General features: G+C 44.7%; 1 protein-coding gene across 2 annotated transcripts in view; it reads right to left on the bottom strand.

Annotated features, from left to right (window-relative positions):
• BAZ1B (bromodomain adjacent to zinc finger domain 1B) overlaps positions 1 to 23,809 on the bottom strand; it is an 82,410-nt gene that overhangs the window by 24,079 nt on the left and 34,522 nt on the right. For both annotated transcript variants that reach the window (XM_067537751.1, XM_067537750.1), the window contains exons 7-10: positions 19,692 to 21,369; positions 13,684 to 13,822; positions 12,526 to 12,671; positions 3,313 to 3,424 (exon numbers count right to left, since the gene is read on the bottom strand). In XM_067537751.1, coding sequence (XP_067393852.1) covers positions 3,313 to 3,424; positions 12,526 to 12,671; positions 13,684 to 13,822; positions 19,692 to 21,369 — 2,075 coding nt within the window. The remainder of the gene's footprint in view (positions 1 to 3,312; positions 3,425 to 12,525; positions 12,672 to 13,683; positions 13,823 to 19,691; positions 21,370 to 23,809) is intronic.

Raw genomic sequence — 23,809 nt, 5'->3', positions numbered from 1 at the left:
GTGGAACACAGGCTTGAGAATAGAGTCCTTCAGCAATCATACAGATGGCTCAGTAGTGTCTGCTGAGGTGATCTGCCAGATCGTTGTTTGTTCCTGGTAGGTGAAGAACCATGGGAGCTACCCCATGAAGATGGCACCATATCCACAGCTTGATTAATTCCTGACCAGGGATGAGGTGGGGAAATGAGCAGGCACTCTTCTGCCTGTTGATATAATACATTGCAGAGGTGTTTGTCAGCATCTGTACTGTGGTTCCTTTAAGAGGTAGAAAGGCTCTGAAAGCTAGTTGGATTGCCAAGAATTCCAGCACACTGATATGGAGAAAAGACTCTTCTTGGAACCATGAGCCTTGAATCTTTATGTGGTTTAGATGGACCCCCACCCCCGCCCCCATCCTGCCATGGAGGCATCTATAGTAAGTGTCAATGTGTGAGGAGGGCACACAAAAGCATTTGCAGAGCCTCTGGAGATTAGTTCATCAATCCAGGGAAGGTAAAAAGGAACTAGGACCATGAGTGAGAACTCCTCTTAAGAGTAGCCAGTGGCTTCTATTGCTGGTAAGAGGAAATTCTTAGTCTTAACTGGCCCTAGCATCTGAAGGATTTTCTTCTACTCACAGTTGTTTAGATACCGATGGACCTTAATGTAACTTGTCTTTTAGGGTATTTAATGATTCATGCATGCAGGAACTAAAATCTGGTCTTTTGAAGGAGAGATCTATAGTTGTTTGGGCTTCTTTTGTGAATCACTGAGAACTGGAGTCAGGATGTCCTCTCCATGGTGTGGGCTATGGTCATGAAACTGGATCAGAGGCATCTAGGGCTTCTTGGAGGGAAATTCTGGCTACTAGCTGTCCTTTCCAAATGATGGCTCTCTGGTCAACCCTTGCTTCTTGTTGGGGGAGCTTATCGATGAAGAGTGACTCCTGTCCTAGGTCAGGGAGTCATAGTTAGCAAATAGGACTTGACAATTGGCTATTCATAATTGTACAGATGTCAAGAAGCAGGCCGTTCTGCCTAAGATGTCAAGTCTTTTAGAATTCTTGTCCTTAGTAGTGGTGTTAGGTAGTCCTGTTTGTTTAGATTGCCTCTGTTCTGCCAACACCATTAGGAATCAAGGAGTCAGATGTGAGTAGAAATACTGTTATCTTTTCTCTGCTCATTTTGATGTTGGAGGTTTAAAGGCTGGAATTTGCCAAATCTTTTACAGGCTCTAGGACCCTGTTTATGAGCATTGCTAATCTGCTTGGGAGGTTAGAACAGAATAAGCATATACCTTACAAATAATTCAATGTCCAGATTGTATGTTACCCTTCACAGGAACTCCCGATGACTACAAGTCCTTCTAGGAGGTGGTATGGGAGCAGATATCACCACCTGCTCTCAGGCAGGTAAAGGGAAGTAGAAACGGTTGATAGAAGTCTCTTGAGAATCTTGGAGTCATTTCCTTCGAATTCTTCCTCTTGAGCCTCTGCCTCCTCCCTCACATTCTCTCGTTCCCACCAGGTCTACTTCACTGAGTGGTCTAGTAATGGACTTAACTGGTGCATTGGACCTAGATCATTTGTAGAAGTGAAAGGGACAGCATCTCCTACAGGCAGGGGACCAGAATGCCTAAGACGACCAATGTGTAAAGCGAAAGGGATAAGACTACAGCTCTAAGTGATGTCTGACAAGAGATGCAAGGATGTTTTGCTAGAGATCTCTGGGCAGCCCCAGAGTCTGTTGGTGATTGAGGATGATCTGGGAGTTGCTCTACTCAGGGAATCCTTGGGAAGAGGAAGAGGGAGATGGATGTCTGGAAAGGGTCTCTGCTTGATTCTGGAGAAAGTGGGAGAGTAAAGAGGAGGAGGAGTATGTCTGTTCTAGAGGTAATGCTGACTGTTCAGTGTACTGCAGAAGAATACCAGTACGGAGGGTATAATTCCTTTCTGGTGTTGGTGGCATTAGTACAGAGAACAGTGCCAGGGGCTCAGTCTGATGCTCCCCTCATGGACTGCTGCAGTAGGTAGAACTTTGCTTCAAAGTCATTGATAGCTAATCAGCTCTGGTAGAGAAGACCAGCCTACGGTGCAATGGCCAAGGGCACCCATCAGCTAATGGAATAAGCCTGTTACACAACAGGCACAGCTTGCAGCTAGATTGTTTAGCGTTGGCCATTTGGTGGAATAGCACCTTGGTGATGAGTAGTTATCACAAGGAAAGAAAACATAAAAAATAAAGGGGCTTCCAACAGGACAGGAAAGTCTCCCTAAACTAAATAACTGAACTAGTAATTAACAACATTTATAAAGTGTTTCAATTCAAGGATGCCAGAGAGTGGGAGGCAGACACCGAGTCCTATCTCATTGCCACAAGCACCAACAGGAAACTAACAGGCAATTGGGGCCACTCTGCTATATGCGCCTTCACTGGAGGAGGGTGGGTGGGCACAAGGAAATGCAAGGCGCAGGCATGGCCCTGAAGGTCACTGTTGGTCAAAAAATTCTAATCTCACAAGCATAAGGCTTGCTGTACCACAAGTGAGATCCACACAGACTATTTTAATTGGAGTGAGATCATTGCTCAAGCAAAGCATGTACATGTTAATAAAAACAATCAGCATAGTAGGTAGGTGGCATATGTTCTTAATGGATCAGAATAAATAAGTGTTTCGGATCTTGTTCCAAAGAATGAGCATCAAGATTTTTCTGAATAAAAAATAATCTATTTTAAGTCAGGCTTTTTTTACTATTGATTTAAAAATCACTATCTTGGCCAAATCTGACATTCTAGCAGCAGCAAATCAAAGTCTTGCTACCTCTTGGCTCATCTAATATTACCCACAATTACTGGTTGCATATCATGCTTCAAAAGGATAGAGTTGGGAGGATACCAAACTAATTTAGCGATTAAACAGGACAACGGAAAAAAGAATAGCTGTAATTAGTTGGTTATTATAAATGGGACCATCACACATTGGAAAGAATAAAAAGCATTTGTTCAAACAAAAATATTATTGGATACTCTTCTTGTGTCTAACTTCTAACAGAACCACAATACACTCAGTGTGTGAAACAAGATGGAATGATCGCCTCCTTACAGAGGTTTACTTAGCTTTCCACACTTCAGTTTTTCCATTGGAAATCACTGACAGCTCCCGTTTACACTAGATACCGGTCTTTACAAAACACCAGGATGGATCAGAATCCCAGGTCTCTTATGAAGTTGACACCATTCATTTCTGGGACCAAACTGAATATTCCACCAAATTTCACTGAATCCAATTGTCTGGTTATGAGCACAGAAGTGCAGCTATGAGAAAGCATATTACCATAAGTTCTGTCCCTGTTTGGGTACAGTGGTTTCTACCGGAACATCTGTAATGTGCACGGATCTATGATGAGTGTTCACTCTGCCACCTGCAGCCACATTCTTTGGCTTATCTGTAAAAGATTCACACAATTAAAATACAACCTCATTCATGGTTCGCCTGTCAACTTTTTACTTTGCAAAGTTATACTGACTCTGGTTAAAATGGTTGTATCAGATTGCTGCTGGGGTTGTAAGACAGGAAAGGAGGCAAAATTACTCAGTAAGCCTATTCACGTATTTGGCTAAGGAGACGTATAATTTGCTTCCCAAAAGAAACTAACTCAGTCAATATGCCTAAGTCAGTTACTATCCTGGTATTTACAAAGGTGCCACAATACCATAGTGATATAATACAAGAAAGAGACATTAGAAATAACACATTAAAATTTTACAAAGAACTCTCTGCTATTTTTTGACCAGATACTCCATCTAGTGCTCAGAAGTACAAATACATTCCACCCTTACAATGTACAAATCTCAGTGTCTTTCCTTTGCAACTGAACTCCAGTGGACAATTACTTTGAAAAAAAAGGTTAGTGAATGTTTATACCCAAATATCTAATCATTTCAAGTATGTGTGCATATGCTATGAATTCACCAATTCCTGTAAGTCACACACAGAATCCCTGTCTCTATGCTTTATAAGTAAAGTGTATAAATCAAGCCATTAATGCCATTTCCCTCCCTTCCCAACCCCCAAGTGTCACAGGGAATGCACTCTTCCAAAGCATAGTGAATTCACAGTAGAAGGTTCTCAGCATTCATGCTGTTCACATTAGGATGTGCGCTAAAAAAATGCATTACACTTTGGGAAGAAGAGATATCTAAGGATATGTCTACACAACAACATAAACCTAGGATTAGTGGGACTCAGTCAGCTGACCCGTGTCAGGGAACCCTGGGCTTGAGTGTATACACTGCATTTTAACCCTAGGTTACGGATTTTCTGACCTGTACTCAAACCTAGGGCTCTGGTGTCCACACTGCAGTGCAAAGACCCGAGGCAAGGTAACCTTATCGCAGAGTGCCTTGCACCCACCTCCCTCCTCCCCAGTGTCAACACTCTAGCCCTACGAACGTGTTACACTGTGGGAAAATTCTACTGTTTCCTAACTGTGACGGTGTTATTGATAGGACTCAGGGCCATGAGCATGAGTACAAAAACTGCATAATTAGCTCCTTCGGTGGCTGTCTCAGCAGACTGATGGCAGAGTGAGACGGCTTTCTACTGATCTACCATCTACTGAGAAATGGGCTCACCAACTCTAGGCTGAGTCCCACTGGCAGGGAAATGCCCATGTGCACCTGTTCTAAGAATAGTTAGGACATCAGTCTGCAGGGCTGTCAGACTATTACAATGGAACTTTGCCATTCTTAAGTTTTGAAATGGGATGTTTGAGGAAGGTGTTTTTGTTTGATTGCTTTATTATTTTTATCAGTTTGTTTTGAAGTTTAACCTAAATTGTAGGTTTCAGAGGAAAAATCCCCATACCCACCTGGCTGCTGCCGGCTGTAGAGTGGTGAAATGCATCCCCAAGGTTTGGGGTGCAGTGTGCTCCAGCACTCCCTGGGGATCTCTCATCCCTGCCCCCACCGCACCCCAGGAGGCAGGGATAAGGGATTCTAGGAGGCTGTGGGGAAGTTTTGGGGCTGGCTCCCACACTCGCTGCCCTGAAAGTACACGCTGCCCAGGCGCCTCTACACACGCAGCCCCAGGGAGGGCAGGGGTGGCAGAAGCAAGGGACAGAGAGCAGAGCGGACCAAGCCACTGCCCTGCAGGGACGGGGAGTGGCCAGGGTGTTGGGGTCATCCCTCCCCCAGCCCAACATGCTGAGCCAAGAGCTCTGCCACGCCCCCTCCCTGGAGGGCAGCTACTTAGTCTCTGCTCCACTTTCTGCCCCCCGCCCTGCAGCTGTGTATGCAGGAGTGCCTGGGGAACATGCAGGAAAATCTGGCTTTGCTCTCGTGACCAGGAAGTAGCTCCTTTGCAAAAAGCTTCTTCTGATCCGTCTCCATTGAAAACCTGCAGGCTTCCCGATGGTATGCTTGCAGACCAGTGTTCAGCAGACAACAGGTTAAAGCTGATCTGAGCTGCTACCCTTTGCAAAGGGAAGTGTGGCTTCCGCTGCAGTAGAGTGCATCACAGATCATCAGCATAGAAAGGACTTAGGAAGTTGCTCCAAAGAATTCTGGGATGTGTGTGGAAGACTTCTGGGACCTGAGACAAGCTGAGACCCTAGGTCTTGGGCTTGTAACCTCCAGCTCTGCAGGGTCCTAGGCCCCTAGGTTCAGAACCTTAGGTTAACACAATTGTGTGTGGACGCAAGGGGCCCAGGCTTACACCGCTGTGTAGACATACAACGTAGATGTACCCTCAGGGTAATAAAAAACCTGCAGCACTTATTCTGAGCCTGGGTCAATTGACTTCGGTTTGCAGGGCATGGGCTGCAGGGCTAAAAATGGCAGTGTAGATGTTCGAGCTTAGGCTGGAGCCTGAGCTCTGAGACCCTCCCTTGCTGCAAAGTTTCAGAAACCAGACTGCAGCCTGAGCGCAAATGTCTGCATTAAGGAGCCTGAGTCAGCTCATCCAGGCCAGACGCGGCCAGACACAGGTCTTCTATTGCAGTGGAGAGGTACCCTAGGGCCATTTCAGTGCAAGAAAATCCACTTCAACAAGTGGATTTCATGTCACTTGTTAGACAAAGAGGGATAGGATAGGTGGCAGAGAGCAATGTCTGAGGCACAACCTAGACCAGATTTTAGGTGTTACATGTAATCTTTAAGAAAAGCAAACCACCCAGTTAGTTTAGGACCTCCTTGAAGATGCAACATATGCATTCTAGTAGTTTCCCAAGGAAATGAAACAGTGAACATTTAGGGGGAGGGAAGAGTTCATAGAATAGCTACCTTCATTTGTGGAGAACTAGAGGAAACTGACAGAACTGCTCTGCAAAACTGCCCCACTGCCAGGCATGACTGTTACAGAGGAACATGCTGCTTCTATAGCAAACCCAGCACCTTCCAACCCATAAGCAAGGAAGTGCTGAAGGACTGAAATTCAGTTGAAGGTGGCAGAGGATACTTGATTCCCAGTGAAATGGAAGCGCCTTCATTTCGGTGTTGCTCTCGCAACCCCTTTTACAGCCGCACTGGTGTAGACGATCCCATTTTTGATTAGCCTGACAGCAAATGGCAGCAATCTCTCCAACTTCACACCAGGCAGCCAGGCCCACTGCAGTAACCACCTCCTCATAGTGGCTGCCACAAGGTAACGGCCAGTCCAACTGTGGCTATTTTAAGGAGTCCCAGGCACTGACGTACAAACTATCAAAAGGAGCAGAGGGGGTATAAGCAGTTGTGTTTTTGGAGACCTAAAGCAGTAGCCCGAGGTTCTCTTCAGTTAAGGCAGTCGCAGGAAAGGCTCCAATACAGTTACAGGGCCCAAAACCCTAGTTTCATTTAGAATCCTGGCCGCTGCAGCCCTAATTTATGTTGTTTCTCTTCTGTTCGAGTGCCTTTATGTAGCACAGTTACTTACCCCACAGCCTGTGTGGATCTCACTGTTGGTGCACATGTGCTTCATATGCTCTTGTACGAGGTGAGGGTGACTGGGACCCTCCTTCAATTCCCTTGCAATTCAAAGCCCGAGCTGCTGAGGACTCTGAACAGAGGGGCTGGAGGCCAGGTTATGGGATCCACACTGATTCTTTGAGATGTTGTACTATAGGGTAACCAACCATTCTTTGAGTATGCATCCGTGTGGATCCCACTATAGGTGACTGGCAAGCAGAATCCACTCTAGATGGTGGGAATGAGGAGTGCCAACTGCATTAGTCAAATAAAGAACATAGTACTTGCCCTCCCAAACGTGGCATCAGACCTACTGCCATGTCAAGAATGACATTTAAAAACTCAGGGGGTTACTCCAATTGCTGCTTTTGCAAGTCTCAGAGACGGGAATATTTCTAAAGCAAACCACAGATGCTGCATGTGGTCTCATGAAGTATTTCTTGACATTTGGAGGGAGAGACTCAGCAGCTAACTGATTACAGGTGGAGATACACCGCATGATCCACTTAAATTCTCTGTGATGAGGTGGTTGGACCTTTCAATGAGTAGTTATAGCCACAAAGACGAGGAGACAGCATAAAGGGTTTTGTCCCGTTAAAGTAATATAGAGCAAAGCTCTGGAAACCACCCAAAGCATGTAGCGCCTTCACTCTGGAACTCACTGACCCATGCTGAAGCAATGGCAGCAAGTGTCCACCTAAAGGGAAAGTATCTAATCGTCTGATAATGGCTCAAAAGGAGGCTCCATGAGTTTCAGAGAACAATGTTGAGATCCCACACAGGAGTCACCCACCTGTCAGCAACTTAAGTATGCAATAAGCTCTTGAGGAACATCAGTGCTCTCTCATGTGAGAAGAGCAAGTAGGACTGCACTGGAGTGTGTATGCAGTGTTGTAGCCGTGTCAGTCCCAGGATATTAGAGAGACAAGGTGGGTGAGGTACTGGCCTGTGACATGCCAACACTGCTGCAAGGTGGACCTTGAGAGAACGAACTGACAACCCACCTTGTTTCAAGTGCAGTATGTAGTGGAGGATCTTTGGTACTGGAGCCTCAACTGGGTTCAGATGGTAGTGGATTGCCCATATGGACACTGTTTCTATTTGGAGAAGTATGTCTTCCTAGCAGGTAGCTTCCTGCTCTGTAGGATTTCTTGAACCTGTTGAGAAGCCTGCCATGTTCAGACAACCAATAACCAAGCAGTCATGTGCAAGGACTGCAGATGGGCACAATATCTGGCAGTGGAGCTGGGATCTCACATCCAGGCAGACAGAGATGATAGGAGGCAGAATGGAAGCGTGAAGGAGGTCTGACAGCCAAAATTGCCACTACCATTAAGAAGCTAGTTAGGATCATCATGGCATTGTTCTATCAAAGGTAAGGCGGGGAAAGGTGTATAGGGGACCTGGAGCCCACTGGAGCAGGAAGGCATCTGGTAGAGCCCAGGCTCATGCACTCTGGAGCAGAAGTTTGAACACTGTGTTGTCCTCTGGGGCGAACAGCTCTATCGCTGGAGCCCCCAACTGGCGACATATTGGCTTGATGATGAACATCCGCAGTGTCCATTCACGTGCTAGCCTGCCTGCCTAAAAGGCCAAGCTGTTGCTGGCTCCTCGAATGCGCAGGGCCAATGGGGTTATCCCATGGGGATGATGCCAAGTCCACAGTCGGATGGCTTCCTGACAGAGGGGATGACAGAGCACCTCCTTGCTGGTTTACTTAGTGCACTGTGGATTGTTACATTGTCCATTAAAATCTGTATGAGCTTCAGGGCTCTGCAGTGCAGGAACACCACGCAGGCTAGCTAGATTGCCCTGAGCTCCAGGACATTCTTATGCAGCTTCAAATCATACTGGGACCAAGTTCTCTGCATCTGGAGATAATTCAGAAGCACAACACCCCAGCTGTGCCTGAGGCATCTGCTATGAGAGTCACCAGCAGCGAGGGGATCAAGGAGGGAATCTCCTTTCACATGTTCTCCAGGTGCAACTACCAGTTTCTTGTAGGACCTGGAGAGGGACTATAACTCTTGATCATGTGATGCTTGGATACAGGGAACATGCAGATATAAGAACGTAAGTGAAGCGTGGCAAGTGGTACCACATACATACACACCAACATGTGGCCTAGCAGCCCGAGACCTGGTCTCCAAGCGTGCATCTCCACTGCAATTAAACACCCATGGCTGGCCTGAGTCAGCTGACTCAGGTTCACGGGACTCAAGATGCAAAAAACTGCAGTGTAATTGTTTGGGCTTGGGTTGGAGCCTGGGCCACAACTCAAGCCCAAACCCTTACACCACAATTTTACAGCCCCACAGCCCGAGGCAGTGACACGGGCCAACCACAGATGGTTAATTGCAGTGTAGACATGCCCCTGAGAAGCAAGTTCTCCCGGACAGAGTTCTTAGGTGCTATGATCGACCAGCACCTGCAGGGCTGTTACAGGCTATTTCTCACAGTTCACAAGGAATTCCAATTGGGAGAACATGGAGAGGATGTATTTCAGAGCTGTCAACATCTCCTGCTGTGACCTGCCCTGACTAGCCAGTCATCTCAGTGCAAGTAGACTTACTCCTTAAGTGTGCAGCCACCACTGCTAGGTATTTTGTGAACAGTGTGTCATGGAGTGTCCAAAGAGCAATACCCTGGATTGGTAATGGTTGGGACCCACTGTCAATCTTAAGTCTTTCCCATGGCCCAGATAGAGAGTGATATAGAAGTATGCATACACATCATGCAAGTGGAAAGCCATGAACCAGCCTTAAGCATGAAGATATGGAATGACAGGCAAGAACCCGTCCTGAACCTGAGATGGCATATGAATTTGTTGAATCTTCTCAAGTGTAGGACAGGACAAAGACCCCTTTTTTCTTCTTCAATAAGCAAATACTGGGAGCAGAAGCCCCTTCACCTGAAATCTGGTAGCGCCTCCTCTGCCTCCTAGACAATGCAGCAAGGCCACTTCTGCCTGTAGCAGGCTCTCATGAGAAGGGTCTCCAAAGAGGGCTGGGGAAGCCATGAGCAATGGCCTCTAGCACCCATTTGTACAATGGTATGGCAGATCACCCCTGGTGGAATGGGGCAAGATGGCTTCTAAAAGTCATGCTGTCTTGACTGGATCTGGTACAACTCCCAACAAGCCTGTCAAATTTGCTAACATGCCATAGGAGCGAGATGCATTGCCGAGGAAGGAGGCGGCTGGCAAATCCTGTCACACCATAGCTTTTTCTTGGCATAGCATTCAGGTTGCCTAGAATGATAGCATGATGCTTGTTGTCTTGACTGGGATTGAAAATGCTATGGTTTACAGTTTGGGGCTAGGGTGAAAGTCCCCAGGGAGCTTTTGAGTATTTAAGAGTGTGTGAAGAGTTGTCTGTTTGCTCCTTAGATTCCATGCTTTCTAAGTTCAGTCATGCCCTGTACCTCTCAAGGGATGCCCAATGCTTGGAATCAGGATGCTCTGCACATTGTCACCACCATGGCTATAGATCTGACTGTGGTGTTGGAAGTGTCAATTGCCACCTGTAAGGCCACCAACTTGCCTATCTTTTTATTTCCCTGGGTTCCTTCCTGTTTTCACATGGGAGTTTTGGGAGAAAGGGTGTCACTCGTACCAACCCAAAAAGTTATATTTGGCCAGTAATTTGCCTCTTGTAGTTGCAGAAAAAGAGAGGATTAAATAGGTACAGCCTTGTCTTTAGGGGTATTCCTTTTTGCTGTAGATTTTTCCTGTATCATTGAGACAGGTAAGGAACCCTGGTTGAGATGGGCAAAGAAGTATTCTAACCCTGTCTGAGGGATTGGGTACTGCTTCTCTTGCAGTGGGTGTTATTGTGGCTGGCATCTGCCACAGGCCTTTTCCTAGTCAAGCAGTCCCTCATTTATGAGAAGGGTGATTCTAGCAGGACTGGGAATTGTCAAAATATTAACTTATGATATTTCTCTGATTTGATCAATGTCTGTTTCTCCAGGATTTAAGTAATTCTCATAAGGAGCTTTTGGAATGGCTTGAAGTAGTCCCATGCCAGTATCAGTGCCGAGGATAATCGCCTCACTAGGTGACGAAGATAAGAAGTATTTTGGTGAAAAAACAGGACCCTGTTGTTGCTCTGCCCCTAGTTCTGGTTCTTCCTTGTAGTCTGGCATAGGCAGTCTGAGCAGACATGCTGATGGCAAGAGCAATCTCTTCCTTGAATACGGTGGAGACAGGCCACTAGATGCATGTGATAGAGGACCACAGTAAGTCGACTAAGGCCACGGTGATATGACATAAGGGCCTAGCTGGCTTATTTGATACTGGCTAGTCCAATGCCATTCCTGATGAGAGATAGCAGCTGAGACCTGCAAGGAGAGATGACATGGCTTTGTGGTGTTGACAGAGACAGAGTTGACAGAGTAGAGGGTTCTCAGCTCAAAGGCAGTGAGAACATATAGTGATGGGCAGCAGGAATAGACATCATTTCAGGGTGGTGCTGAGGTATATGGCTCTCTTGGTACTGGGGCATGTAACAGTACCAGGACATGCCTCAGCTCCTATGAAAATCCTGGCAGCTGTAGGTGTTGCCACTGGAGGGATGCATCGCTGGAGCTACAGTTGGTGCCAGAAGAAAGTCTCTGTGCCACAGGCTGCTCCTTATCACTAGGTTCTAAATGCCACGAGGGGCTTCATGGTTTTATCCTGAGGCTTTAGGTAGTCTGTCCTTGTGGGAAAACACTGAGCTCCTCCTGATGTTTCTGCCTTTGTGTTCACAGCAGCCCCTCTTGGAGCTGCATTTTGGTGCCAGAGATGTTGGTGTCAGTTTCAGTCCCGATGGTGTCTGCGATGCTGGTTGAGTCTGCTTCGGTGAGGATGCCAGTCTCTTTTCCGTGCCATCTTCTCTGTGCTGGTCTTTGGAGTCCCTTGTCTCTGACCAGAAATCTGGAGCTCATATCAGAATCTGAAGAGACCTTCATAAATTGCTCCAGAATTTGAAGCTCCAACAACACATCTCATGATTTGCATGTTCTCATGGCACGCAAAACATCCGCTCAGTATCATGACTCTCCTGAACAGAGGAGGCACTTGCTGCACCTATTTTTCAATGAAATCAGGGCATTGCAGGATGGGCATGGCTTGAAGACTGAAGGTTTTGAATCCAGCATGTTCAGAAGACCTGTAAGTGTGCGTGTGTGCTGACCATGACTATTCAGTCAAGACTGGTCAATATCATTCACAGCAGTCTGATGTCAGTGAATCAGAAAAATGCTGAAGGTTTTATAAAGAGCTTGAAAAAATTTAACCAAAGCCGAGAATTAGTGAGTTGGACACATGCCAGGTTCCAGCTGAGAACCATACGAATTAAAAAGGAACTGAAAGAGGATCATGGATGCCCCTCAGATGGGAACATAAGGCACAAGCACAGCCCTTGACATTGCTATTCAAGAGTCTCCACTCTCACGCATGAGACTCATGCACACCTATATGGTGGGATCCACCCTGACACTCTTGAGGAACAGCACCTTAACTGATCTGTTACATGGTCATCCATTTGCTGATCCACCCCTGACCCCAGCTAGTAACAAACGGAATCCATTAGTGACAAGAGAATTTGGCTGATCTTACCCTCTGGGTAGTAGTCATCATCATCATCATCATCAACCACCTCCTCCTTCTTTTGGCAGCGAGGGATAAATCTGTAGTCTATACCATCATGTACCCAGCCCTTCTCAATGAACAAGCCAGGAACCTCATCCGAAAACAGCCAATATCTGTAAAGAGCATAGACACATTACTGCAGGAACCTCACCAGGACAAGATATGCAAGGAAAAACACACACATACGAGGAGAGAACACAAGTATGCAGGTATTCAAAATATTTTTGTGCATTTATATCTTTAGCACAAGTGCAGCATGAGGAATAAGAGTTATTCTACAATTCTTTCTAAGGAGTTTACCATACATCAAGTCTGAGTGAGAGAAGGGTAATAACAGTAACCACCTTCCAGACTATAGCCAGCAGGTTGATAACGTTAGCCAATTGTTTCTCAACTGGTGAGTTGGAAGCCAATCAGACACGAGGCAATTAAAGTTTTGTTATAATCTAAAGCAAAGAAAACACTTGCTCCCCCATTCCCTGCGTACTCTTACCTTCCAAGGTAAAGTACTCCCTGTCAGTCTCTCAAAACACAAGCCAATTACATAGGGTTATCACTGACATTTTTTACTCTTAGTTTATTTTAAATGTGGAGGAAGGGGTTATCACAAAAGTTTTTGATTTAGAATAAAGGGTTGCCAGCCTGAAAAGACTGAGAAGTACTGGATAAGACAGTCATGCATCCTTCCTGCAGAGATGCATGTCCCTGAGCTTACAGCAGTTTGGAGATGGTCTCATCTCCACCTTAGCTTCACACCAGGCCATCCCTGAAGTTCAGTGTTTCTGAACCTGGGGGTTTAGAGGGGTCGCAAGTGCAGAGCTGGTATTGGGGGTGGCAAGAAAGGCAATTGCCTGGAGCCACAGGGGTGCCATGAAACTAAGTTACATGCCTCAGCCCCGTGGGGGTGGGACTCAGGCTTCAGGGGTACAGTCATTTGGAAAGGTTAAGAACCACTGTTCTAGATGCACATTAACGCGTTGCATACTGGTACAAAAGATCTCAAATACATGAAACATCCATTTGTAACATTCTACTTCAATAGAAAAGAGGTGACCAACTCATAGGATCTTTAGCAGTACAAAGGATACTGACAGAACAGGGAAGCTTTAAGGTTAGATCTTCTACCTGTTGTGATTACGATCAGTTCCTATTGGCGTTCTGCGCATCACCAGTTTAGCTTTGGCAAACCCATCTTGAAAAGCCTTTTCAACTGCAGCTTTATGCTTCCGGATTCTCTCCTCCTCTGCTTCTTTCTCCAGTTTTACTATAGGGATTACCAAACAGACACATTAAAAGAAAACTACTGTAACCAGACTTGCCACATCACAACAGTCTATTTTCTATTTTGCTGGATTAGTTAGGTGAAGAAAGAGGATGAATTTACTGGCAATTTCTGTTAATGCATTTCCAAAGTAAATTCAACTAATGCACGCAAAGGCACTCAATGTGCAATGGGAGTGTCCACATGGAGAGTTATTGCAGAGTAGCTGTTGAAAATTAGAACACCCATCCCCAATGTAGAAAAGCCCTTAAGAGTTTCTCCCAATATAGCCTGCACATACCTGCCCAAAAGTCCAGCCTCTGAATAATCCCAAACCACAAACTCAAACTATGCTAATTTCAGTTTGAGAGACTCCCACAAGAATGCAGACCGAAGCCAGAGCAGGAGGATGAGCTGGCCTGAGGCAAAGAGAAGGACTTTAAATATTACTGGTATTTTATTTTCTGTTTTCCTGTTCCTCAGCACGATCTTATACACCACCTTTGCTTCATTTGATCAGTTGCTTCTATTCAGGTCCTCTCCATAAATTACTTTTTCCAAAACCTTCCTATTAAATGGGCAATTGTAGACTGGAAGGCACTCCCCACTGTGTCATATAGGTTTCTAAGCACAGGTGTTCTGTGCTGACTACAGGAAGGACAAGCACATGCTCTAGAAACTCATACATTCCCAGATATACTGCCATGTCAGCAGAAAAGTAAAATAGCAAGTTTAGATAACCCTGTTAGGACAGAAATCTTGGCATTCTGGTAGCTTGTACATCCCCTGGGATGTCCACAAACAGAATGGAACAGGGAAAGGTGAGAGCCTTGGCAGGATTCCTGGAGATGAATGGTGTCTATACTGCAACCGGAAGGGTAATTGCAGCTCAGGCAGACATACCTATGGCTAGCTTTAATCAAGCTAGTGCAGTCCAAAAGCAGTGAAGATACAGCCTACACTGAAGCCTGTGTCACTGCACAAGTCCAGCCAGAATCAGGAGTACATACTCATATTGAGTCCATGCTGCCGTGTCTTCACAGCTACACTAAAGTTAGCATGGGTATACCTACACTCAAGCTGCAGTCACATCTCCCACTGCAGTGTAAACATACCCAAGAGCTTTACTTAGACACTTCATCTCATGACCAGGGTAAATAACCAACTTCTGCCAAGAAGGCAAAGGACTGAGGTCAGAAGGGTTTAAGCTTTTCTTATAGGCTCAAGGTACTCCAGAAGCAGGTAAAACGCAGGAAACATCTGTGAAGAACAGGTCCCATCACTATGTAAGAGATGCATTGAGAAAAAGGGAACTAAAATTCATGTCTGAAGTCAGACTGAAATCCAGACCCCAAAAACAAAGTTCTATTACAATCCATGGCCAAAAATCTAATCAAATAGATTCAGAACTTAAACACTAGAGTTCAAATCTTTGAGAAAATGGAACCAATAAGATACTATAGCCAACCTGGAGAATCCTGATCACAATGGGAAATAGGCAATGAGGTAATGTGGGGCAATAGGCTGCCTCCAAACATATCGGAGGCGCCTTCCCCAGATTTTGCCAACAGCTGGAAGGGCTCCTCACACCGCTCTATGTGGGCTACAAACTTTTCACCATGCCTTCTTTTGAAACCTAGCAATGAAGCCTCATTCACTGTACACTTAGTGCTTGCACAGCTGCCAGAACGTCACCATAGCCTCTTTACAAGCAGTGGGGAACAGGACTTGAAAGAGCTATGACCTACATTCCTGCCACAGACAGGTGTGCAGAACAGTCAACAGAGAGCTGAGGACTACAAGAACAGCAAATGCTCAGAGCAGCTTCTTACAGGGCCAGCTCTCAAGAAGGCCCTTAAAAGAGAGCGATTAAAACCCTAATAAGTTATTTGCTGGTTTTGTTTTCTATTGCATACCAGCAGGTTTCCAGTTTCAAATGCGGGGCACTGGGGAGGCTTGCATCTGGGCTAGAAAAGTTGTCAGGTTTGGCACATGGTAATTCCATAATAGCACATCCTCTTCCCCACTTAAAAGCACGCTCACCAGAGGTCCCTAGTTACTTTCAACAAACTTAACGATAAGCTTTTTACTGAGTCAGAACGGTATTTCTAAAGCCCTACTACTGGCATGCTAACTGCTGATATGGTGCCAGATTTGGTTTGACTACTACCATAGCTTGAAAACTCCATTCACCATTGACAAGCGAGACCTTTGTCATGGTAGCGCCAGAGCCCACACCATCAATTTCGGCTGAATTTAAGCTCTCAAAAAATTACATTTCTAGACCTATGTTCAGGTGCCATTTGGAGAACAGATGTAGTTTGTTCCTGAGCCTACAGACAGCTCCAGTGCCTCTGCCCCTTCTCAGAGCTTTCCCAAGCAACAGAGTGCAATTGACACAATTCTGGTCAGTTTCACTGCTGCTACCCAGAACCATGTGGGCTTTAGGGACATCAAAATGAGACCACAATTTCATTTTTTGCTGCTTGGGAAAGCTGAGAAAGACATTTAAAAGGAAGAATCTCTCACTACTGCAGCCAGAATGCTCTGTGCAGTAAAGGGGGAGAAATCGGTTGAGTGGCAAGATGAAGCTCTCCCTCTTTTAGCAGTAAGATGAAGGCAGAAAGGGCAGCAAATGTATTAGATGTCCAGTCAGATGTTAATAAAAAGGTGGAGCCCATGATAGGGTGTTGTCCCCAAGAATCCCAGCAGCTCAGGTAGGTGCTGGACTTCTCACTGACATGTTGCCCAGGAAGCTCACTGGTGGGCACCCAACTCATTCTCCATAACAAGTTATGATTGGTAGGTTCTGCTCCCTGGCCAGTACATGTCTGGGAAGTTTTTCAAGTCCTGTCAATTCCTATCTGACTGATTAGAAAGGACAGGGAAAGTCCTACATGCTGGGAAGAGCAGTTTCTGCACTTTGAGATTTCCAAGATTTCTACTGCTTTCCACAAAGCATACAAACTTATTTTTAAAGAAGTCTAATCAGATTGCAAGGACTTTGTCCTGTTAAACTAGTCCTGTAGGTAACTTGGTCCAACCACAACAAAGGCTGTAGAATAGTACTTAATTTCCCTATTCTCTGCAAAATGTTACCACAATGCCTAGTCGGGCCATTTAAATTAGAACGCAAAACAGCAATCAAATTCACTTGTAGATAATATCTACGGCATCCATGACTGTAGCTGAGTATTTTACAAATGGTAAAGTGTTTAATGATTGAGAAACACAGACAGACCTTAAGTGATTTGCCTAAGATTACCACTTGTGGCAGAGCTAAGAACAGAACTTGGATCTCGACTTTCATTCTTGTGCCACATTCCTCCTCCTTTTCAGCTGAGTTTTCCTCATCTGAAGTGCATCATTATCCAAGACATGTTGCATACTTAAATAACTCACATACTGCTCAGTTTAATAACTGGGTTTTCAGATTCTGTTAGTCCTTAATTAACAACTAACTTACATAAGGAGGAAAAGTGTCCTACTCAAAAAGAGAGGGACATACCAAGCAACAGAAACACTTGTTCTTACCAAAAACAAAATCACATTGGAAGTCAGCTTTTACTTTAAACTCAATATCCACAAACACACACACTCTTTCCTGTTTGAAGCCACATAGCCTAAAGAGGGCTCCTGACTGACAGCTGTCTATCAAAGTATGATCTGAAGCAGCCAAGAGATAGGCACCTCATAGGGCACAAGATTTCATCCTCTCTCCTCTGAGGATTACAGATGTTTGACCCTAACCATCCCAGGACTGGCAACAATGGCAAACACTGGGGTGATGGAAGCCACCAGCCTGTATTTTCATCTTACAGATTTTGGTGATAAATCAGCAACAACAGGACCAACAAAAAGCTGGATGCACAGAAGAGAGTGTCAAAGGTGAGAGGTTGCAAGGTGAGGCGACAGCAGGGACAGTGGAGTTGTCAGGGATGATGCAGAAGGAGGCTATTTATGAGGAAAGTTCAGTTCAGTTGCAGAGACTGAGTTTCAAAAGGATGACAACAGATATGGACAGGGCCTCACGTTTTTCGTAACAGGTTGTGCGATGTGCTGCTTTTTTTCAGCTTCATCTAAAACAAACTCTACACAGGTTTTTAGTCTTTACTAAACTTTCCATGTGAGACCCAATGCTGTGTTTCCCTGGCTAGATTTCTACTGGACAATCGCACAGTTGTGACTGAACTAAGGAAAGTTGCAAAAGTGCCATGCATCCACATTAACAATCCTGTTTTAGGTGCTCTCCCTGCACCTAACCCAGTGTCCTGCACAGCTCCTTAGAGCAGATGCATGTTAATTATGGTATATTTACGCCATTTCCCATTTTTTATCAATTTGTTCTATTTCCTGCTTCATCTGGTTCTTGTCCTGCCTGAGGAACCATCCATGCGGCATGAGAGGCAGAGATTCCAATCTGATATGCCCTCCACACCTGGAAAATTGCATGAAACAAGGTCCATTGGTGCCACCACACTTGGATTGATTCTGGGGACGTAGGGTTTATTACAACAAACACTGACACTTCTGGGAGTCAGTGCTTCAGGGAACAGGAGCTTCATTTTATTCTTTTCACCTGTGTTCAGCTATGGTTAGTTCAGCCATAAAACAAAAGGAAAAAACTAAAATAAAAACTAACAGCTTCTCTTATTTCCTTCCATGCTCCAGCCACAGGGGCGGCCTGGGCATCCCACATGGCCTTGTGAGTTCTTGAACTCCAATCCCCTTCTTCAACTTCTACAATGGAGCCTACAGAGGAAGTATCACTCTTCTTGGGGTGGGGGAGAATGGAGGGGAACAGAGGGCAACTAGTATAAGATGGCACACAATGGAAAGAGAAGAGATTTGACACAGGGAACTGAGAGGTTACATTGGGGCCTTGTGTAACCATTAACTGGAGACAATGTCTCCTTTTCTCAGCCTCAGATCCCAGATGTGGGCAGGGATGCTGATGAGACAGCAGGGGTATACATATGGCAGCCTCCAGTAAAGTAGGTACAATTGGGTATTGGGGAGAAAGGAACCATGTTTCTCATGATTTTATCCTTTATTTTCAGAAAAAAATCCCCAACGAACAAGAAAAATGTGTTGGTGTTTTCAAAGGGCTGTTAACCAAGCAACTTTCGATAGCACTGTATCCACACTTCTTTAGAACTGCAGTGTATGGCTCTATGAATGCCTGAAATAGTAATGAAGCGGTCAACATAAGATACCACATGAGCTACACAAAACCTGGCAGCTATGCAAAGTGCTGGTACTACTTATCTACCCAAATCTCACCCCAGTGAGCATTTTTAAATGAGTTCTTCAATTTTAAATGGATGTTTACAGCCCCCGTCCTCAAGTTCTCATGTGAGGCAGGGGCTGTTGGTGATAATGTGACAATATATGAAGTAGCAAACTTAGCAGCATCAGGGAGCTACTGGGCCAGGTTCTTGGTAGTTGGCTTGTGGACACAGGAGATCGTCTGTGTTTCTTGGAAGGAACCAGATTTTGGTAAGCATGAGAGGATTTTCCCCCAGCAAGAATAGACTTACTGTTTTCCAACCCTCTCCATGTGCCAGAACTAGGGAGGTACTCTGTGGGGGATTTCTGCAGATGCAAATCGGAAAGAAGAGGATCTGACAAATACCACCCCAAATTTTGAGCTACTGGAGTAATATGAAAGCACCCACACCAGCTGTGGCTTTGAAAATCCTGCAGGCTGCAAAATGTCACACAATACAACTAGAGAGCTTAACTGACACCAGCTATAAAATCCCTCATACCCAGGTAACACTGTTGGAAATGGAGAACTGAACTTCCTACATTACTTTTGTATCCCATTCACCCACTCCCCCACACACACTCCAGTACCCTTGTACTGTACCTCTCATTTGCCTCTCCTGTTGCTCCTTCTCTTTCTTGGCTTGGATGGCAAGAAGTCTCCTGCTTTTCACAGCACTGATCATATCTTCAGCCTCTATTTCCATTTGTTGCTCTGTTTTGACCATCTCAATTTTTTTCTTTTCATTCCTTCCCACCCCGTTCTCCTCTCTCCCATTCTCTTTATTTTTAGCCTCCATTTCTTTCCGTTTTTGCTTTTCTGCTCTTTTCTTGTCATTCTCTTCCTTCAGCACTGCTAGACGCTCCTTCCACAGCTCAGCTGACATCTGCTGCTTTGCCTCCACGTGGTCCTGCACAGAGTAAGTCATTAGAATTCGGTGGCAGAGTGCTGTGAGTATCTGTAGCTTCTCCTCAGATGTCAGCTCAAAGAACTCGGATGTCTCCAGCTTCTCCAAAAACTCATCTTGTACTTCATTATCCTCAAAGGTAGCTGAATCCTTGCTCTCATCTACATTATCAGAAACCTCACTTTCCTCCTGCACATCTGACTTGCGTAGACAGAGGCGGACCAGCTCAGAAACGGAATGCAAGGTAAGGGGGATTTCAGAGAGCTTCATTCCCAACTCAGCATAGTCTTCAGCGATTTCATCCTGCAGCAGGGTCTGCAGAAGAATGACCAGCACCCGGTTCAAGTAGAGAAAGCCCCCTTTCTCTGCACACAGAGCCTCCATCAAGGAGACTGCTGTAATGGGATACTGAGCGTCTGGCATCAGTAATCCTGAATAACAGCTCAGGAACTCTACCACCATGGCCACATCCCCAAAGAGAGTATTGGGAAGTCCTTCTGGAGTATCCACTAATTTAAAAGCAGGCAAGTTCTTTCCTTTAAGATCTTGGTCCTCATACCTCTTCTGCTTTTCCAGTTTTTCCAGCATCTCCTTTTCCTTCCGCTCTTTTGCTCTCTCCTTTAGTTTCTCCTTCAGCTTCTCCCGTTTCTTCTTCAGATACTCCTTGCGCTGTTCCTCTGTCATGGAGGCCCATTTCTTTTTGTGCTCTAGGAGTTCATAGCGTTTCTGTACTATCCCTCGCAACTCTTCAGGGAGGCGGGCTCGGTCCTCATTTGAGAGTAGACGGGCTGTTTTGGAGATGATGCAGGAAAGGGCACTTTTTTTATCCTCCCGGTCTTTGTTTTCCTTGTAATAGGCAATGAGATGGAGTGCAGCAGGAGGAAGATGTTTCTGGGGTTTGCTGGAGGACCTGGGAGTCCCTGCTGAGTTCTTCGGAGTTCTAGATACCTTAGGGGTGCCTTTCGTCATGTCCAATAGTGTCATTTGTTTCATTTTCATCTTAGGATTCTTCAAGACCTTCCTGGGTGATTTTGATTTCCCAGAGGACTTCTGCCCATTCAGAACCCTTTTGCCCTTCTGTTTCTTGTCCTTCCCTAGTCGGCTCCTCTTAGGAATGTGGAAGTTAGTACCAAGTTTGCCTGGAGACACTATTCTCATCACCTCCTCCAACTCCTCTTTAGAGGATTTTGAGTTCTTAGAGTTCTTCACTTTTAGTGGGGAGCCAATAATCGATTTCTTCAAATGCACATGACACCACAGCGTAGGGCTCAATGGCTGGCCCAATGAAGATCCATCAGGTTTGGACTTCTTGGACGGCTTTCTGTCAGGTGACCCAGAGCTCTTCCTTTTGGTTGAGGGATTGAGAGTCATGTACTAGAATTTAAGAGGAGAGATTAATACAAAAGCAGTCTACACAGGGACAATGTCTAAAGAACCATTCGCTGATATTTATTTTTAACAGATAAATTCAGTTCTCTATGAACATCGAATGCACAGCATACTGAGGGGCATACACAGACCATTGCAATGGCTTTCAATTTGCTATACAGAGTTCCTCAGGTTATAAAGTTAATAATAGCCACATTTAGCTTTACAATTTGTTGTTAAGTTTGTTTACTACAATGATGTTTTAAAGTTACTTCCAACTTCATTACATGGAAAAGATTTCTAGTTTTCAGAGATTATGAATTTGTTTGCTTGAAAGTTTGTATGGTAAAAAGAGGACAGATCAGTTTGGGAAGTCTGCTCTCAGGGCTTTCCTGAGGGGTACTAGAGGGTTCTATTCTGACATCCTTCTTGTTTAGTGTATATATGAAGTCTAAGAGAGACAGCAAGGTGGTATGGGCTGTGGTGTGCAACATACAGATGACATTCTGCTCTCAAATCCAGCTTCTTATATTAGTAGGTACCTATCACCACGTTTAAATGCCTATGTCTTTCAGCTACACCAGCAAGCTCCAATGATCTGCTTTCTCAGTGTCTTTCAGTGATTCAATTCTGGATAAGGGTGAAGAAGCTGAAAATTAATCAATGTAATATTGAGAATATGGGGATGGATTTGGAGGGTTGTTAGCCTTTGGAATGATCTGTTTGTCAATGCAGTTCTATTGTTCAGGACTGTTAGCTTACTCAATAGGACTACACACTTGTTTGTAGTGTTACTGTAGTTGTGTTGTTCCCAGGATATTAGAGACACAAGATGGATGAGGTCATACTTTTTATTGGACTGACTTCTTTTGGTCAAAGTTTGAATGCTTTTCTCTTTCATCAACAGAAGTTGTTCTAATAAAGGACTACACAGTGGTTTAGCAGCCTAATTTTTTAAGGTGCTGTGATCATCTTCAGGTCCTATTGATTTCAATGGGATCTGGGGTTTCTCAGCATTTCTGAGATCCAGGTCACATATGTGCAACCTGAGCACTGGATCAGTTAATTTTAAGAAGTCAAACAATAATATAACCTTCAAGTTTTAAATATTGTAACTATCAGAAGTCAGAAAGTGAAAAAATTAAGGATTTTTAGTAAAAAAAATCCTGCCTTGTTAAACATAATAAAATATACAGGATGTACACCATCCTAAAAATTGATACAAAATACATATTTTAGAACAGATCAAGAAAACAGATGTGCCCAATGTCATCACGTTACATTTCTCATAGCAATGTTAGCATTCTTATTTCCTGACTTCTGAATGTTTGCTACTAGATTAAGATTAACCATTTAATGAAAGTTTAGTTTTCTTTTGATGTCCTTGGTGTCCCTACTGCAGAAAGCTTCACTGAAGGACGGCATATAAACACTGTAGGAGACCACCTTTGGAGAAAGTTCTTTTATCTAGAAATTTTCAGCAAGATATTAGTGATTACCATCATAACCATTAATGATAGATATTATTACTGCATGTGTGACAGTTGAACCGGCTTCTAACAGGTTATTTTGGCAGAACTCAGGAACTAATCCTAGGCCTGGTCTACACTAGCTGCGGATTTCGGTGGCAGTCAACAGGAGAAACGCAAACTACGTACAGTAACTTGCATATCTCCCATCGACTTCCTAACATCTACTTACTACAGCGTCTCCACTGCGCTGTGCCGACGGGAAATGCCCTCCCATCGACGCAGCACTATGCTACTTGCCGGGGTGAATTTACAGTGTCAACTTGTGGGTTCCATTGAGCGAGTCTTTACTGCCACTCAATTGAACCCGCAAAAAAAATTGATCCTGAACTGCCGGTGGTGCCGCTGGCAACATAGACCTAGCCCTAGATTGGCTTGTCCTCCAACAACTTTTCAGATTTTAAAACTGTCTGAATTTACCTCTGGGCTGAGGCCAAGCATGGAAAACTTCATACCTAAAGATCTGCAGACGTGTGACTATGAAAATCCTGAAGTAAGCTGAACTACTATGTTAATTCCCAGGCTCTTACAGTGCAATTCCTCTCTTTTGACTTTACATTCTCTGGGACTATTAAGATGTTTTTTTACAAGATTACAAACTACAACAATCCACAGCAGAAAGTCCAGTCTCTACTAACCTATCAGGGTTAGCCTTACTTTGGCAGTATCAGTGCAGATGCTCTTAGGATTAATAAACTTTCCCCCAACACTGGCAGGACCAATGATCAAAAAAGTTTCTATTCCATACTTCGATATAATTGACAAACCATAGAGAACATTTTCCCGGGAGGCTATTTTGTACTTGTGTAACTATAGATAACTAATTTTTTTTTAGTAGCTATATTTGTCAACAAGTTGTCCGACAAGTTATCAGATGGTTTGGGCATTTCTTTACACACAAACAAATCTATACTGGG

Source organism: Emydura macquarii, unplaced genomic scaffold, assembly GCF_026122565.2.
Source record: "Emydura macquarii macquarii isolate MOO-44397 ecotype Brisbane River unplaced genomic scaffold, CSIRO-AGI_Emac_v2 contig_450, whole genome shotgun sequence".
NCBI lineage: Eukaryota > Metazoa > Chordata > Testudines > Chelidae > Emydura > Emydura macquarii.
The sequence above is the reverse complement of the archived record's forward strand: the minus strand, read 5'-3'. Positions and strand labels throughout refer to the sequence as shown.